Raw genomic sequence first — 18,924 nt, 5'->3', positions numbered from 1 at the left:
AGGGAGGAATTTCTGGGAGACTAAATCAACAGGTGACTTAGTCCATCAGATCATAATACAGTACACTTTGAGGGTACAATATTTGAGAAAACTGGTATCTGGTTTAGCAATTAAACCAGATAGAAGGTGAGAAAAAAATGGATAGTTACAATGAAATTATTTCCAGGCAATTAATTCCAGAAAACCACATTCAGAAGAATTATTGTACTTGTAGTACTGTAAGCAAATACAATCTAGAAAAACTGATATAATCCAGTTTTAGCTATTTAGAAAAATGCAATATTCTATTTTCACAGCAAGGTGCTAAATTAACTCCTCTAAGTGTGCCATCTTGGCTGTAATTCACATGATGCAACATGGCAGTTAAGATGTACTACAGTAATTTGTGCATTTTTTCACTAGTACTATGGTATCAAAAATTGATATGATTCAGTTACTAAGGCAAATTGTTTCAGTCATACAGAAGCTCCCTTCCAAATTACAAATGAAATATAGGCTGAGCATGCTCAGTTGAATAACAGACATTGTTTCTCTTATTTTCTTTTCTTGAGTAATGTCGGAAGGAGATATGAAAACATATCAACCAGAAGCACAAGAAATGTTTAATCCTACTTGGAGTAAAGAACCAAAACCGTTCTCAAGGCTCATGTTGAAGGTAGTTGAATTTCTTTGAAATCTATTGCCCTGAATAGAATATCCATATTTTTTGAAAGAGATGCAATCAAACCCTTACATATCCTTTGTCCTTCTGATTTTTAACCAATTTTATTATAACCAAGAAGAAAAGATTAAAAGAGAAAACCCTTGAAAAAACTACTCTGGGAAAATGTTCCTGGAGATTTAAATAAATTCCATCATGAAAAAGAGAACAGAGGGAAAATGTCAACTGAGGTTTTACTTTTATGAGTAAACAGTTATGGACAATGTTAATAAAACAGCCTCCATTCTAATTTAATTCTACACTTCAAAGAGGACACCAATTTACCCAAAGGAAATCAGAGCAAGATATTCATTTCAGGACTACAATCTAACACATTATCACAAAATAGACAATATATTGGTGGTTCGTTGAAAAAATGTATGTTCCCCTTTTTTAATGTTCTGCGTATGCGCAGACCTTTTTAAGTGCAAGTGCAAATGCGCACATGTGTAGAGTGCACATTTTTTCGGGTGCCAAATCGGTAGTAATGCCTGCAGGAATCCATCCCTGGTGGTGAGGGATATATCACGGAAATGCATCAAGGATGGCATTGATTTAATTCAAAATTTCATTTTTTAATGACTAATAGGGGTCTTTTCCACCCTGATGCTTTAAACTGCTTGACTCTCGTGCATAAACCAGCTGGGCAAGAAGTTTGATTAAGAAATTATTTTCTAGATTTCCACTCTTTACTCTGTTTTACCATGACAAGTATCTGATGTTCTGCTTAAAGAACATAATTTTATACATGTAAAAAAGGGCGGGAGGGGACAGTTTTTCATTATTCTATTAGTGAACTTATTAAAAAAAAATAGCCATGAAGAGCAGAAAGCAACATTGACTAGAGAATAGAATAGAGTAGAATAGAATAGAATAGAATAGAATAACAGAGTTGGAAGGGACCTTGGAGATCTTCTATTCCAACCCACTGCTTAGGCAGGAAACCCTACACCACTTCAGACAAATTGATATCCAACATCTTCTTAAAGACTTCCAGTGTTGGGGTATTCACAACTTCTGGAGGCAAATTGTTCCACTGATTAATTGTTCTAACTGACAGGAAATTTCTCCTTGGTTCTAAGTTATTTCTCTCCTTGATTAGTTTCCACCCATTGCTTCTTGTCCTGCCCTCAGGTACTATGGAGAATAGTTTGATTGCCTCTTCTTTGTGGCAACCCCTGAGATATCGGAAAACTGCTATCATGTCACCGCTAGTCATTCTTTTTCATTAAACTAGACATACCCAGTTCCTGCAACCATTCTTAGTAGTGAAAGTGCTTACTTACAATGAAATGAAAGCAGCAAGCAAATCCAGCAGCATAGCTTGGGTTGGAATAGCTGGAAAACACTACTTCTGACACATAGTAGAAGTGAAAAGATGAAAGCTGACTTTTTAGTGGGCTGGGGCAAACAGAGGGTAATGTCTAGTTTGTTCTAGGCACAAAGCTAGAAGGAAGGAGAGTGTAAGTTCAAGTCTTGCCTTAGCCAAGAAAGCCCGCTGAGTGACCTTGGGCCAATCACTCTCTCTCAGTCCAACTCACTTTCCAGAATTGTTGTTATGGGGAAAATAGGAGGAAGAAAGTGTGTTAGATGTACTCACCACCTTGAATTATTTGCAAAAATAATACAAGAATATAAATAAACAAAATAAATAAAAATATTAGGCAATTCTTCCTTTTTAGGAATGGTGCAACATCATTATGTGGATGGTATGAATAGGCTGGTAATGCAGATCAGCCCAAAGTCTGATTTAACTATTACTGTCCAATCAAAGGGATAATGCAGCATTCAAATGAAAGACCATTGAGCTAATTTTAGAAAAGACAATCCGACCATACCCAAACCCTTCTTTCAGCTACATGCTTTAGAATTAGAGTGTTAATGGTTCATTTAGGTATGCTTATAAGATCCCTAAGAGTAGAAAACCAAAGATATGTTTGCCATTCTCATTCTGAAATTTCCATATTGTCTGTCCGTCCATCCATCCATCCATCCATCCATCCATCCATCCATCCATCCATCCATCCATCCATCCATCTATCTATCTATCTATCTATCTATCTATCTATCTATCTATCTATCTATCCTGTTCAAATATGAAATATACTCCAGAGGTTTTCTATTCTTCCTGACAATTATAAAAGATTAGCATGACCTTTCTATAATCTTTGATTCTTAGGAGGGGACACATTTTTTTTAATTGTTACGCTCTTACTTAAGAACAGTAACCAAACAAAAATGACTGGGCTAATTATCAATGAAGTGGAAATCCTAGGACTTATGTTTGTATGCCTCAAATATATTTTAGTCTGCTTTATTTTTTTAATAATGCAAAGAATAAGAATTAAGAAATATTTAAGAATTAATAAGAACTAGCATAAGGGTATGAATCAGACAGAGAGAGGGAGAAAATATGATATTCTTTTGATACTAATTTACTTAGACATGATGGCATTGGTAGGGTTGACAAACTGGCGGCCCATGGGCCAGACATGTCACACACACCCCAGCTCTGCAAAGGGAAAAAACATCACGATATGTCACGTGTGCATTATTGGAAACAACAATGGGGAAATGAGAGAAACACTTCTCTCTGCAAACCTCTTTCTTCTCTTTCTAACAGCCTTTTCTCTCTTTTACCAGGAGTACACAGTTAGCTTGGGACCATATGAAATAGGCTAATCACAGGATGTACCTCCCCATCGCACCTAAAACATCTATAACGCTATACCAAAGCCACAAGCAATGGGTCGGCTCTTGAGTAACTGTGTGGATTCAAACAATATAGAAAAGACTATGTATCTTTTACCCACACATCATCTTTTGATTCTAGGACAAGAACACTGATGTTTTCCATCAATCACTGCATATTTTCTAATATCTGACCTGCTAGCAGCATCTGTGCAAGCTAAGTTGAGAAAAATCAAATGAAATGTGAAGGTGCAGAAAGGGAGATAACATTACTTGAAAGAAATACGCATCCATATAAAACAGACCCCCAAACATTTCATGGTAGAAATAGTATTGCAAATTATGTGAGCTTTGCTAACATCTGCAACTAGAAACTGCCAGGAGGCTCTTAATGCAGAAATACTTTGCTTTAGTCTACTTACCCTTTGCCTCATTTTTTGCCTGGGCTCTCTAAATCCCCTTTAGTTCCTTTCAGCTAACAGTTTCACTGGCCAAATATTTATGTCACAAATGAGGATTTTTTAAAAAACAAAATCATTACTGATAAATCAAATTAGCTCTCAGGCAAAGATCAGTACTTACTTTGTTACCCAAATAAGGACTGGGTGCACTCCAGTAATAAATAGGCTGCAGAACAGTTCTTGCCGCTGTGTTACTGATGCTCAGTTGCTGAGGTCCATCAAAATTGTCCTGCTGAGGAGTAATTCTAGCAAGACCCCATTCATCAGTCAAATGCCAGCCATTCATGTCCATAATCTATGGTAACAAAGAAAAATACCGGTTAACACAACCTTCCTTCGGGTTTTTTTAAAATCCTTTTTTAAACTCCATTAAAACTCCATCCCCTAAACTCTGCTGAAGATGTTACCTAGCCTGATAATCAGAGGTGGTATTCAGCCTGTTCAGAGAAGGTTCACTCAAAGCGGTAGCGAAAATTGTGAGTGCCACCCACCCACACTGGCTCTATGCCGTCCTCTTTAGGCACATTTTCAAGCCCAAGCCCATGTGCAGAAGGCCAAGTGCATGCGTGGACAAGGTGTGTGTGAAGTGAGAGCGAGCGCACGCATGCTGACATTTGCAAACCGGTAGGGAAAGTAAGCGAATATCACCCCTGCTAATAATGAAATGTTCAGAAATAAAACTCACAAGCTCGGAGAATGAATCTTCAACCCTCAAACCCTTTGCTTCTTGCCTTTTGTTTGCTTTCATATTAGCAATAATATCCTACTTTTATTTTCCACAATTCAAGGCAATGTACAAAATCTTATCTCCTTGCAACAACCTTTGGTGGGATGGACTGAAAGAGAATGGCCCAATACGGCACAATCAATGTTCATGCTTAGAGAAGTCTAGAACTCAATAGAATAGATCAGTGCTGGCCAGTGGTGGGTTGCAGGCGGTACGCCCCAGTACGGGCGTTCCAGAGCCTGCCAGGAGCACTGGATACTTTTCCGGTATGGTGCTTTGGAGGGCCCACCCGGCCAAGCTCCTTACCAGTCTTTTAAGTTTTCGGCACTTCCACGTATGGTGCATAAAGCGCCTGTGCAATGCTCCACTGAACAGCTGGAGCATTGCGGAAGCTTACAAAGGTGCTAAGATGCATGCATGCGCTGTGACATTTGCATGCCCACTGCGCACATCCATGTGGACATTACCGGATTTGAACGGGATCTGGAACCCACCACTGGTGCTGGCTAATCTTTTTGCCATTGCATGCCAAAAGTGGGGGGAAGAGCACAGGAGAGGAGGTCGTGCACGCATGTGCCATTCCCCCCACGCACGCATGCATGAACCCCCTGCCCTCCCCTGCTTTTGGCACCTGCTGGCATGGTGGACCCAAAGCCTTCAAAAGCCTCTGGAGGGAGAAAAACAACCCTACAGGCAACCCGGACGTTTGGGAACAGACTTTCAGTTTGTGCATTGGATTGTTTTTTGCCTTCCGGAGGCTTCAGGGAAGCTCTTGGAGGGCGAAAAAACGCTGAAAATGAAGGCTGAAATCAGCGGGCCAGCATGCTGGAGCTAACAGGGCAACGCTTCACATGTCCTAAGAAATGGCCCCGTGTGCCACCTGTTCACCATCACGGGAATAGATAGTCTCCCGATGTCTAATTTAGCACTTTATCTCTACACAAAACTGCCCCTTGATAGTTTCTCATTTAATATTGAGAGTAGGGTTTAATATAGTTCTCCTTGAGAAAACCATGGCAAAACAATTAAATAATTTCCCATACTTAGGCAAAAAGAGGAACACAAGTTTATGTTGGTAGTATTAAATGAACACATCTTCTGGAATAGACATCAATGAAATAAGGAGAAAAACTTCTTGAGAAGAATATGATAAGGTCATACTATACTGTATATATTTAAAATTCCACGGTTAACATGAACCTGGGAACCTAAAGAAATGTTTAGTAGAATGTTTCATTCTTATGACTTTCAGTGGCTCACTGGGATTTTCTCTTCATATTTGAGGAAGATGAAGAATTAAAAAGGCGAATAGGAAAAGAGGCATTTTGACTGATTATAATTTTATAAATTCCAGACTTGTAATGAGATTAAAGTTGCATTGAACGCATTGAAAAGAATGTTCAATTAGATGCATTTCTTTATGTAAAAATTAGCCAAACTCAACGTAACAAGAATAGGACCACGATCATGCATGGAATAGGAAAAAGGAAACATTATCCTATTAATACAGAATAAGGATTTGCCTGACAATTATTTTAGCAAGAATCTGTAACAATAGCCTCTATCAAAACCAGACAGGGTTAGTGATAGGAATGAAAACTTGGTTTTCTGTGCGAGCAAGGAAAGAAAGAATAATAATGAAATCACCCTGTAACTGGAAATGAGAGAAGATAATGATGCACCAAGAACAGGGTATTAAAACCCAACATATGTCATACAACAAGGCTTTTCTTGAAGGGAACTACTAATGCTTCCTTCAAAAGAAAAGAACATTCTTACATGTCTTCTCCAATCATAAAACCCTGTTTTATAATTCTGGGAAATTTTTTAGTCTTAAACTTTTTTGTCCTGTATTTTTCCTGCTCACACCTTGGTTGATATCACTGGGAGGATGAGGGGCTGGTTGAGCTCCTGGCTCACTTCCCCCAACTGATTGAGATGGAACTGGAAAAAAAAAACAAGGAGACAGTGGGTCTATATCTTTACACTGATAGCATTTCTAATTGGAAAGAAGCTGGCTCCTCACAAAAAAAAAGAAAATAAGCTAAAACTGAAGAAGCTTCGTGGATGAGAAGTGAAATATTTTCAAAGGAAAAAAAAACCCCAAAAAGTCCAGTTGCCTGTTGAAAAAGCAACTTTGATACATTCATTTTGTTATGAGTATACAGTAAACAAAAACATATCTAAACCAAACATTTTTCCCAAGCTCAACTCAATCAGAGCACTCTTAATTAATGAAATGCTTGAGGATAAGATGTCAAGCCCAAATTGAGCCAAATTATTTATCGCCTGAATTTACAAATTGCTTTCAATATCATGGTGAAATATTACTTATAAGCCTATAAGGGAATAAAGCCCAGAAGAGTGCTAGTAGTGGGCTTAATCAAGTGGTCAGAGACAGTATAAGTAATAAGAAGTAATATGTTACATTACTGGTATTTTGAAAAGCTTTTAAGGGGTACTGCATGACTTCCTTGCTTATGTTATGATAATCTATGCTACATTTAATGCGCTTCAAAGGTAATCCTTGATTTATGACCATGACTGAGTCCAACATTTCTGTTGCTAAATGAGACACCGGTTAAGTGAATTTTGCAAGTTTTCTTGCCACCTTTGTTAGGTGAATCACTGCTGTTGTTAATTTAATAATATGGTTGTTTAGTGCCTCTGGCTTTCCCATTGACTTTGCATGAAGGTCACAAATGGGGATCAAATGACCCCAGAACACTGCAACCGTCATAAAAATGAGTTGCCAAGTGTCTGAATTTTGATCACAGGACCAAGGGGATACTGCAATGACTATGTGAAAAACAGACATAAGTCACTTTTTTCAGTGCCGTTGTAACTTTCAAGAGTCACTGCATCAACTTCTTTAAGTTGAGGACTATCTGTAATGCAGTCTTGTTTTAGTTGGAAGTTATTACATTAGACGAACACCAATGCTTTATTTATGAATAAAATAAAATAAGAATGTTAACCAAGTCATGTTCAGAAGTTCAGTTTCAGCCTTAGCAATAATCCTGAGATTCACCTTTCTTGAATGACTAGCTTTACTGGCTCACTTCTTTCTAATTAAAATACAATAATACAATAGTAGAGTTGGAAGGGACCTTGGAGGTCTTCTAGTCCAATCCCCTGCCTAGGCAGGAAACCCTATACCGTTTCAGACAGATGGCTATCCAACATCTTCTTAAAAGACTTCCAGTGTTGGGGAATTCACAACTTCTGGAGGCAAGCTGTTCCACTGATTAATTGTTCTAACTGTCAGGAAGTTTATCCTCAGTTCTAAGTTGCTTCTCTCCTTGATTAATTCACTGTTCACAGTTGTTACTGAATTTTCAGATATGCAAAAAGTGTCTCAGCATGTATGGTAACACGGAATAATTTCACTACGATACAAAATGCCATATATTCTGATAGGTAGATCAGATTTAAAGTCTCTATCTTCTTATAATATCTATACCTCAGTGTTACTAAAGACTGGATGCAGGAAGGTTCACTACTTCCTTGTCTATTCTCATGTATTCAGATAAACTGTAGCCAAATTGATATTTTCCTGATTATATGTTGAAAGGATGCGATCTGCCAATGATGGGGAGCATTTATTTGTATTATTTTCTTCAGGTAAGGGTTCAACACTTATCTGGCAGTACCCTTTCCAGCAAATATAACTTAGGTGGAGAAAAAAATCTACTTACTCCTGGGTTGGGTTGCATAGGAGTAAAAAGGTAAAAGTAAAGATTGCCCTGTTCAGTCATAGTCAACTCTAGGGCACAGTGCTCATCGCCGTTTCTTGGCTGAGAGAGCCAATATTGCCCAAAGATATTTCCCATGATGATGAGACCAGCATGCCTATATGCCAAAGGTGCATGGAACCCTGTTGCCTTCTCATCAAAGTGGTACCTATTAATCTACTTGCATTTGCATGCTTTTGAACTGCTAGGTGGGCAGGAACTGGGCAAGTAATGGAAGCTCACTCTGTTGCGAGGAGCTCAGATCTTGAACCCGGGCTACAAGCTCTCCAGCTGACAACTGTATTTAACTGTTGACCCAATGCACCCAAGAGAATTACATAAATTATAATAATTATTATTTTTTGGCTGATGTGAATGCTAATCAGCTACTATACAGAGCTGCCTTTGGAGCGGCTGCTGGTAGTTGTGATAGATTTCCATCATCTGTGGTCATCTTCCACTACAATCCTTAGTCTTTTGAAGGTTCATATCTTTTTGGGCTGCTACATTCAGCAAAACTTTCCTTCTATAAGACTTCTTAGTTGTTTTTTTAAAAAAAAATTCATCTCATTTTTATTCCAGTGAAATATGCAGAGGTTATTGGCAAATCTCATAGTTAAATATTGAGCATGTAAATTATGAATCCAATACAAGATTAAGAGTGGTTATTCCTTTCATATTTTAGTGTCAGTGAGAAAATGGGCAGGTATTAGGGTTTGAAGGCATACCATGTTTCCCCGAAAAAAAGACAGGATCTTATTTTCTTTTGACCCACGAAATAAGCACTTGGCCTTATTTTGGGAAGGTCTTATTATTTTTGAGGTGCAGGAGGTGGCAAGCGTGGTCACCTCATGGCTGCTGCTGTGTTGCAATATTTTTGAGACAGGATTATTTTTTGTGGAGGGCTTATTTTAGTGCATGTCCTCAAAAGCCCGATTGGGCTTATTATCTGGGGAGGTCTTATTTTCAGGAAAACAGGGCACCGTATTTTTCAGAGTATAAGATGCACCTTTTTCCCTCAAAAAAAGAGGCTGAAAATCTGGGTGCATCTTATACACTGAATATAGAATTTTTTGCCTCCCAAAACCCACCCCTTCACCAAAATGGCTGTGCAGAGCCCCTAGGAACTTTTAAAGAGCTCCTGGGGGCTGGGGAGGGCAGAAATGAGCAAAATACAGTCCATTTTTTGCTCAATTTTACACCCCCCCCTCAGCCCCCATGAGCACTATATAAGCTTCCTAAAGGCTATCCATACCCCTTTTTAAAAATGAAAAACGGGTCCGTTTTCACAAAAAATGTGCCATTTTTTTGCTCATTTTTGCCCCACCCCAGGAACACTCTGCAAGCTTCCTAAAGGCTATTCATGCCTTTTTGGGGGGGAAAATGGGCCCATTTTCATGAAAAACGGGCCATTTTGGGGAGGTTTGCAGAGTGCAAAACCGTTTTTTAAAATTTTCCTCTTCAAAACCTTGCTGCGTCTTATACTCTGGTGCGTCTTATACTCTGAAAAATACGGTATTTACAAATGCACCAGTAGATAAACATAAACTCTGTTCGCCTTCAGATTCACTAGTATGCATATTCTATTATGCATGCTACGATAAATGTCCAGAAACATCACTCATCTATGGATGCGTCAACTTAAAGTAATCTCAAAAACATCCATGTAAACATCCATCTGGGCATGTAAGTGTAATTAGGGGGCGTACTGGTGATGTCAGATGTGTTGGTAGTATTTTCCTCACACTCCTGTTGGTGGGGGATAAACTGGGCAGCAAGGAAAAGCAGACAAGGGCTTCCCAGTGTGTATAGTTTTTGTCTGAGGCACAACGGTAGGTGGCTAGGCTGTGTGTTATGCATCTATGAACTGTAAGATTAACCAGAGATGTTTTTTGCTCCCACAGCATCCTGTGCATCATCAGATTAGATCTGGAGGATTAAGGAATTTTCCAGAACAGGGTGGAAGTTCAATTGTAGAAGCAGAATACAGATCAATCCGTATATATTTTATCTGTCTATGTTTGAAAAATCATATAATTTCCATCTCCTTCACATATTTTTACAGCCAAAAACTAAATTTCCCTGAGGAAATTGTGTTAGCATTTTTCACTTTGGCATGGATAATGGAATACCTCTCCAGTGTGAAAATTTAGAAAATTTGGCTTTCATCTAGAAAGAATCATGTTGTTTATTCTGAGGAGGGAAAATATGCATATGAAAATATGTTAAGATTTTCTTTAAAGTAAAAGATACGCTTGCTGGATGTATGCATTTCTATGCTTTTCCTTACCATGCTGTAAGTCCAGTGAGAATCTGTACAGTCATTTGTTATTCCTGAGCAGAAACATGCTTCACAGCCCTGGGGATTGTCTTGCTGCAAGTTAAAGAAGCCGGCTTTACAACGATCACAGTTCTTTCCTTCAACATAGACCTAGGAATTCACAGGAGAATATTAGATTTTCTGTCATGCAGGAGAAGTAAATCTAGCTGCCTCTTGTTGCTTTTTCCTTGCTTAATGCGATATGCATATACAGTATCTAATGATATATTTCTGTCAATAGAAAACATATAAAAGACGCCAAATTTCACCTCAGAGGACACATAGCGGTCCAGTCACCATTTTCTAACTATTTTCTGATTGGTCTAAGTGCAACAGGAGACCAGTACCACCATATTCAACATTATGACCAACATAGGGATATTTGATTTGGATAGAGCTAAATTTATTGTGAAGCACGAAGTCACAAATCTAGTTCTTTGTGGTGTACATAAACTACAAAAGTATCCCACAACATAGTGTTTTTCCAGGTGTGTTAAGAATGCTCAGCCAAAACCTTTGGCACCAAGCAGTGGAAAGCTGTATACACAGTGTAGGAACCATCCTCCGGCATTGATTTATTTCATTTTCAAAAAATGTGTGGGCTCTGCTTTCATTTGACTTCTGTGAAACACAATTGCAGGCCATTTCCAATAATACATTCCTTGTTCTACAATCTGCAAATGTTTTTAAAAAGGGGGAAAAATATGACCATAACACTCTACTGTCTAGCTTCGCTAGGGCAACCTGTTTTTATATATGTTGCTTGAACTGAAATGCAAAGGGTTAAATATATATATTTCTTTAAAGAGATAGTTAGATGCTAGCACATCCCCCCCCCCAATGCAAAATAAGCACAGGGATTTACCATGGGCTATAACTCCTTTTTCTCGCTCTGGTCTCAATCTGGATCACAGTTTTTACGCCATAATGTCACTCTACCCTCCAATTCAGCCAAGAAAGGATTATTTTAGAAAGATGTTCATCAAAAATACTGTGCACATTATTATAATTGCTGCAGTAGGGTATGCCAAATATAGTTGACTGCAGGCCAGTGAAGGCTGACCCTTTTACGGAAATCATGATTCCCCAGCTACAGCCAGCATTGTGATTCTCTACTGATACACATGTATCACAAAATAATTCACTTGCCTTCCAGCTAAAGAATTGAATAAATGTACCGAAGCAAACCTAAAAGTAATTTCTGAACTGTACTATTTCTCATAAAAGAAAAGCAACCGAGGAAAGTGGGGGAAAATAATTTTAAATAAAATGAGGAAAGGGGAGTATCAGGGCAGATGGTATATATTATTATAACTTTCTAATCCTTTTGGCAGATCCTTTATTAAAAGAGGTATCAATGAACAGTACCACTTTCTTTTAAAGTAAAATAGACACAGCCAACTTCAAGAAACAAATAAAAAAATATTCCTGGGTTGGAAGTAAAGGATGAACATGTTGAGTATTAAAATGTCGATTGGTTGCCGTTTTGGCGGGAGGAATGTTTGTTGTTGATTGGGCAATTGCAGTTGACAGCAGGATATTTAAAAGAGCTGTCAACCGCGAATTGCGCTTCACATTTCTCTGGTGTTAAAGTTGTAGTTATCTGTTGCTTAATAAAGAAGTGTACTTAACTGAGCTATTGCCTGATTTATTGCGTCCCGAACGTTTTGTCAAACACAACAGAACACAAGATTCATCAGTAGTTATGAGAAATCACTGTAGAAGCCTCCTTGAGATAGTTTCATTTGTGTGAGGTTGACCTGTTCTCATGCTGCTTATTTGTGCTTAATATAAAGAAAGAAGATATGTCTGATACAGAACAACTCTATTCATTCGACCTCAAAGCTCTTGTCTCATCCTTGCTTACTTGTTTATTTCAATTATTTTTCGGACCACCCATCTACCGGAGAAATTGTGGAAGGTGAATAGAGAAAAAGCACAAAATCAGAATATATAACATAAGAAAAGAACATTGAGACTCCTAAAAAAAGAAATCTCACTAGAAACAGGGACACCTGCATGCATTTCAGACTATGGCATGGTGAGCCACAATCTTGAGCCACAGTGGCAGAGTGGTTAGTACAGTACTGCAGGCTACTTCTGCTTACTGCCAGCTGCCTGCAATTTGGCAGTTAAAATCTCACCAGGCTCAAGGTTGACTCAGCCTTCCATCTTTTTGAGATGGGTAACATGAGGACCCAAATTTTGGGGGACAATATGCTGACTCTAAACTGCTTAGAGAGGGCTGTAAAGCACTGAGAAGCAGTACATAAGAAATGAGGGAAATCCTGGATGCTCTTAACAACAAAGCTCTGTACACAAAGTTTGAGAGCTACAAAAAAGCATAATAAGTATTTCTCCCAATTGAAATTAGAGCACTGGCTTTCTTTAACCTCAGATAGAGAAAATGAATCATCATCATCATCAGTAGTAGTAGTAAACCCTGGAATATCTTCTGGGGCAGAGGTGGGTTGCTTCCGGTTTGGCTGAACCAGTAGTAGGGGTGGCAGGAGGCTCCGCCCACCCGCCCAGGCGCTTCTGCGCACGCGCAGAAACGTCACGCACAAGAGTGCGAGAGCAAACTGGTAGTAAAAAGTTTGGAAACCCACCACATTCTGAAGCATCTTAACTTCCAAACAGGTGCAATGTTGGAAAGTATGCTTATATTGTATATTTCCAGAAAAAAATTAACCCACATTTTTTTATTTCAAGGGGAAATTATGAGCATCTGTACAAAAACACCTGCCTATGTTCTTTATATTGCCCTTATTATGAAGCTATATAATCACAGCTAATAACACCCCATGTAGCCAAATTTCCAAGCTACCCAGATTCAGCAATGGTTGCTAGCTGAACTAATATGTGATATTATCTTTTGTAATTATTTCCCTATTTGTAAAATACATCATAGTTCTAGCATACTAGAAAGGCACTGGGTAAAACTCCATTAAAGGCTTTTTCTAGTGATTTAAGTTAACCATGTCCCATACGAGACCATTTGTATTCATATTGTTTTGTGCTCATGATAACGTTGCCCCCCCCCCCTATATCCTGTTTTTTCTCCAAGAGCTCAAAGCAACTTAAAAAACAATTTCTCTTCATTTCATCCTGTCAACAACCCAATGAAAGAGAATGTTTCTATAGAATACATAGACACAAACCTGGGTCTTCCTGATGCGAATCAAACATCATTTAATGTATTCATTTATTATTTAAGAAACTTATATGGCCACAAATCTTATATATAATAAGCTTGGGCAGCTCACAAAAATAGCCATGAAAAACAACAGTAAAGCAACCTGTGTTCACGGGCTTCAGGATCTCAAAGAAAATGTGAGTTGATGAGATGGATATCCGACACACCAAAGATTCTGCCTCCTACTCTTTTAAAAAATATTGATATTGGTTTGTTGGCTTGTGATTAAATTATGCTATGTTTTAATATGGTTCACTGCAGGGCTTTTGTTTCACTGTGTGGCACTTAGAGCCATACTTCTGAGATGGGCAGTTATGTAAATATGACAAATTAATCAATTAGTGAAATATCAGAGAAAAACAATTGCAAGTGTCCCAGATTTACTCCCCCATATGTTGGCATTCATATTTCCTGAGCTTCAGGCTCTCATTAGCCCAATGCTCAGGGGAAGTCCTTCAAGGCTTGAAGGACAGAGATGAAGAGGCTATTAGGAAGAGGGTTTTTTTTTCGGTTCCAGGTTTCTCTACCAGTATTTAGATGATCATCAACAAATGAAATATTGAAAAACAATGATGTTATATAAACTCTGGAGTGTTGTCTGTTTTACATAAAGCCATTATTTGGAGAAAAGAAATCTGCTTTAACAAGAATAACTTGCTAAGTAGTTACTTCACATTAAAAGATCCAATTCACATCATAAGAACCCCAAGGGGCAGTGTCATGGCATTTTGATACCGTGGCACCTCCAGAAGTATTTACAACAAAGTGGGTATGTTGCAGATGAAGAGTTTATATTCACTAAACATTGAAATTTAAGAAAATAAATTGAAATCCATACCTTGCATCTGCAAGGTCCTTCACAAGGGTCATCATTCAAGCTGCCTTTCAGGGAACAATTGCAGGGCACACAGTAAGGAAAATTTTTGTAGCCCAATGCACACCGATCACACCTGTCTCCTCCAAAGCCTGGTTTACAGTGACAGGATCCAGGATGCATACCTGAAGCACAATCAAGCCAGCAACAAGCTCAGTTTTTTTTAATGCAGTGGAAACTGAAAACTAAATGAGTTCTAACTGGGAAAATTATCTAAGTGTGGAAAATCATGATCAAAATCAGATTCATTTCCATTAATATTTAATGGGTGGGGGAAACTTCCTCAAAAAACAATGTTGATAACTGGCAATAAAAATAATTGAATTAATGCCATTTGTCAGATTAATAAAAGTTTAGTTAATAAAAGGAGCGCTAGGCTCAACCAATGATGCTGATATTAAAGAGAAACACTTACTGATGTAGGAAATGTTAGAAACAATGGTGACATCATTGCCTTTTTCTACCCTGTTGGACAATGCAAGCAGCTTATATGTATGGTTCCTGCCATATGTAATTTTATAGGCCAGAGGTCGGCAACCTGTGGCTCTGGAGCCACACGTGGCTCTTTCATCCCTCTGCTGCTCACGGGTCGGCACCACAGTTTTGAGAGGAGCTTCTGGTTGGGGGGGGGGGGGGAAGCACAGTGCACCAGGAGGAGAGACTATGGCAAGGGGCAGGTTTTCCAGTCAGCTCCACAATTGATAGGGCTTTCGGTTAGCACAGGTAGAAGAAAAAGGATGTAGCGCTAGAAGGAGACTCTATGGTGGGGGAACCAGACTTCCAATCAGCTCCAGAATTGAAGGGGGGGGGGCTTCCAGTTAAGACCTTTGTGGCTCTTTGAGTGTTTAAGGTTGCCAACTCCTGTTATAGGCATTGTACCTGCTACATGCATTGTGAGGCAATGTTCTCTGATTGCAATACTGCTTGTTCGCATTTTGTGTCAGATCAAATGTAGTGTGCTCTACCTGGATCTTTTCCTCTCAAAAAAAGCAGTTAAAGGTACCTTCCTACATCTTGGAAGAACTGGGTCAATGCCACCATGTTCTAACTTTAAACATGTACATGAACATACCTGAATTTTGATTTATTTTTCCTTTAGTACAGTGTAGTCATGTCAGTTGCTTGTTAACAGCAATATAAACTTTCATCAGTACAAAAATAATGTTTACTTTCTTGGCAGGGTGAAAGACATACAGTAAATGATTCAGGCATTGCAAGATCAAAGTTTTTCCAGGGAAAATACCCATGTCATCTAAATTCCTTTGTTTATCTATAAAACTAGGTCCTGGCTAGTCTACGGATTCTGATTTTGTGTATAAAAAAACCTTCTGCAAACATGATAATGGAATCCTTTCTTTATTGCAGTGATAATGGGATGATACAGAACATTTCATGATCCTAGAGTACTTTGCTGCCATTATAACTACATCCCACAATCCTTTGCATTAATGCACAGAAAGGCATGAGGTATAAGCTTTAAGTTGACAAAAAGCCACTCAGTATCATCCCATCCCATTATCCTCGAAGAACAAAGTGTTCTTATTCCCCTTGGGGTAATAATTCAGAGATATATTTTTTATATATTTTACTTCAAATACACACTTTTCCTTACTGAAAACTGTGAGCACTAACACAGTCAATTTCAATACACCTTATATGCAATCATATTGACCTGCAAATATGTCAGGAACATCTATTAACAAAATGAATACATTTTCTAATCCTTCCTTCAAATAAGGACTAACTTTTTCCAGGTTGCCTAGATTCAGTAGAATTGGGATCTTGGTGTTGTTTTAGGTTTAGGGAATATATGTTATGAGCAACTAACATTTATCCTTACTTCATTTAAGCAGTTTGTAAGATTGATTCATTATTAGATGGTACAGTGCTGTTTCTTCTATTTTATTTGGTTGATAGTAGAATATTTAACTTTCCCTTACTTTAATAAAGAAATGGTTTTTTGCAAATAGGTAAATGGGTTTTCATTAGTTACTAAACTTCATGTTTTATTCTCCCTTAAAAATCACCCCCACCCTCAGCCCCGGCAGAAGGACATTGACTTTGTGTTGAAGAAAACCTTTTATGCAATATATTTATCAGATTCTTGCTTCTTTTGGACTTTTAACTTGTAAATCTTTGGTGTATCTTTTTAAAAATGTTTTAATATATACACCATTGTGATAATATCAAAGAGATAATAAAATTAATACTATTCCATTCAATCTACCTTATAGGGGAAAAAAATCCTTGTGAGGTTTGTAGCATTCTCATCTAATCTCAGTTAATCTCATCTCATCCAATTTAATCTAATCTTCGCAACAACCAATGCTAAATAGTTATTGTAAGTTGTTGTACAAACTTTATTTGGCTATCAGAAACTGCTCTTAGATATTACTAAGACTACGTTGCAATTTTACGTAGTTCATAATGTGTCATTTCACAAATGTTCTTATTTTGGTTTTCAAGTGCAAATAAAAATGGAGAAAATAATATTGGGGATTTGAACTAGGTCTAATTACCATCTCAAGAGAAAAAACCTTGCTCTTGGCAAAATGATTAAAAAAAATATTTTAGAATAATGTAAATGTATAGTTCAGATGTAAAGCTATTTTTAAAAGACCATTGTGGACTGCGCACCAGGGAAAATATTTTTTTTAATGCTTTCATAGAGGTACACAACAATAACTTTCCAAAAAGAGAGAGAAAAGGATAAGATACAGAAAAGAAGAAAAATTAAATGTTCATTGGGGGGGAAATTCCCGCCTTCATTTGCAAATGTCACAACATAACAATACCGAAAGAAAACATGAGAGACAACAGTTTGGGTCTCTGAGGGGAAGCTCTGCGGGAACAGAGGCAACCAGATTTCAAAAGGCCTCTTGCAAGATGATGTTTATCAGAGAAGTAGCTTACTGAAAAGAAGCTACTACTTAACATTAATTTGGAAAATGTGGGACATAAAGTTTTGTATCAGTCAAGCATCTCACCTCCTGTAGCTCGCTTTTCATCCTTGACACAAGTGCCATCTAAAGAGCCCACAGAATAACACTGACATGCCTGGCATGGTTGGTGATCCTTTGGATGAACCTATGGAAGCAAAATCAAAGCAATGAAGCAGAGACGGATTGCTACCAGTTCGCACTGGTTCGAGCGAACCGGTAGTGAAAATTGGGACTGGGTCACTGAACCAGTAGGGACAGCAGGCTGGCCCAGACCCGAAACTGATTCCCGGGTTGCCCATGCTGTTGCTGTCATGTTTTTAAGGCATTTTATAATGTTCTGTGCATGTGCAGAACAATTTACAGGCAACTGCGCATGCGCAAGCAACGCATGGCACGTGTGTGAGTGCAGCGAACCAGCAGTAATGCCAGCAACAACCCACCCCTGCAATTAAGTGATTTACTGGTCCTCCTTATCATGTTACTTAACCTAATTTGGAAGCTCAAGCACTATCCTTCCCTTTATTGCAAAGCTGGAGAGATTTCATGATTACTTTCCTATTGATGGTTGCAATAATGTAACATGGATTTACTGATCAAAAATTAGGTTTAAACATTTACATCTTCATCCATGCAAACAAAGATAATAGCAGAGGGTCCTTGTTGCATTTCTTCATTTCAACACAAGTTCCTTCTATATTCCCTGTGCAACTTTTCCTTTAGGTTTTCCCACTTTGAAAAGGAACTAGTAGGCTAGAGAGACTAGAACAGAGGTTGGGTGTTCCTGGTTCAGCCCAGATTGGCCGAACTGGTTGTGGCAGTGGCGGGAGGTTCCACCTACCCATCTGGACGCTTCTGCGCATGCGTGAGCAAACCGATAGTGCCAGGATTTGACACCCACCTCTGGACTAGAATAAATGCAATTCAGAGTGCTGTGTTGTTGTTGTTTTTTTCCATTTAATATGGTAGCATTTAAAATGATAACTTGGAATTCAGAAACCACAATTATGGATCTTTTACCCCTTTCGGCCTGAAGAATCCATCAATGCATGTTTCACAATTGAAGCCCGCAGTGTTCTGGGTACAGTTAATGCATACTCCACCTCCAAGATATTCTCCATGGATATTCAAACTCTGTTTTCTGTCTGCCACTGTCTGATCATAGTAACATTCTTCTGCCTTCCCATGGCAGTTGCAAGCTAAAAAGCATAAGTATATTAACAAGCATCACATCAGTCTGCACTCAAGTAGAAACATTTTTTTCAGGAATTAACAATATTCT

The 18,924-nt window shown here is 38.4% G+C and overlaps 1 protein-coding gene across 1 annotated transcript in view; it reads right to left on the bottom strand.

Annotated features, from left to right (window-relative positions):
• The window catches only part of LAMA2 (laminin subunit alpha 2), a 464,667-nt gene that overhangs the window by 269,604 nt on the left and 176,139 nt on the right, over window positions 1-18,924 (bottom strand). The window contains exons 8-12 of the mRNA XM_081941542.1: window positions 18,663-18,841; window positions 17,691-17,790; window positions 14,668-14,828; window positions 10,604-10,744; window positions 3,974-4,147 (exon numbers count right to left, since the gene is read on the bottom strand). Of these exons, the coding sequence (XP_081797668.1) occupies window positions 3,974-4,147; window positions 10,604-10,744; window positions 14,668-14,828; window positions 17,691-17,790; window positions 18,663-18,841 (755 nt within the window). The remainder of the gene's footprint in view (window positions 1-3,973; window positions 4,148-10,603; window positions 10,745-14,667; window positions 14,829-17,690; window positions 17,791-18,662; window positions 18,842-18,924) is intronic.

This window comes from Natrix helvetica (assembly GCF_964273705.1).
Source record: "Natrix helvetica genome assembly, chromosome: 2".
NCBI lineage: Eukaryota > Metazoa > Chordata > Lepidosauria > Squamata > Natricidae > Natrix > Natrix helvetica.
This window is presented reverse-complemented; position numbering and strand designations above follow the sequence as displayed.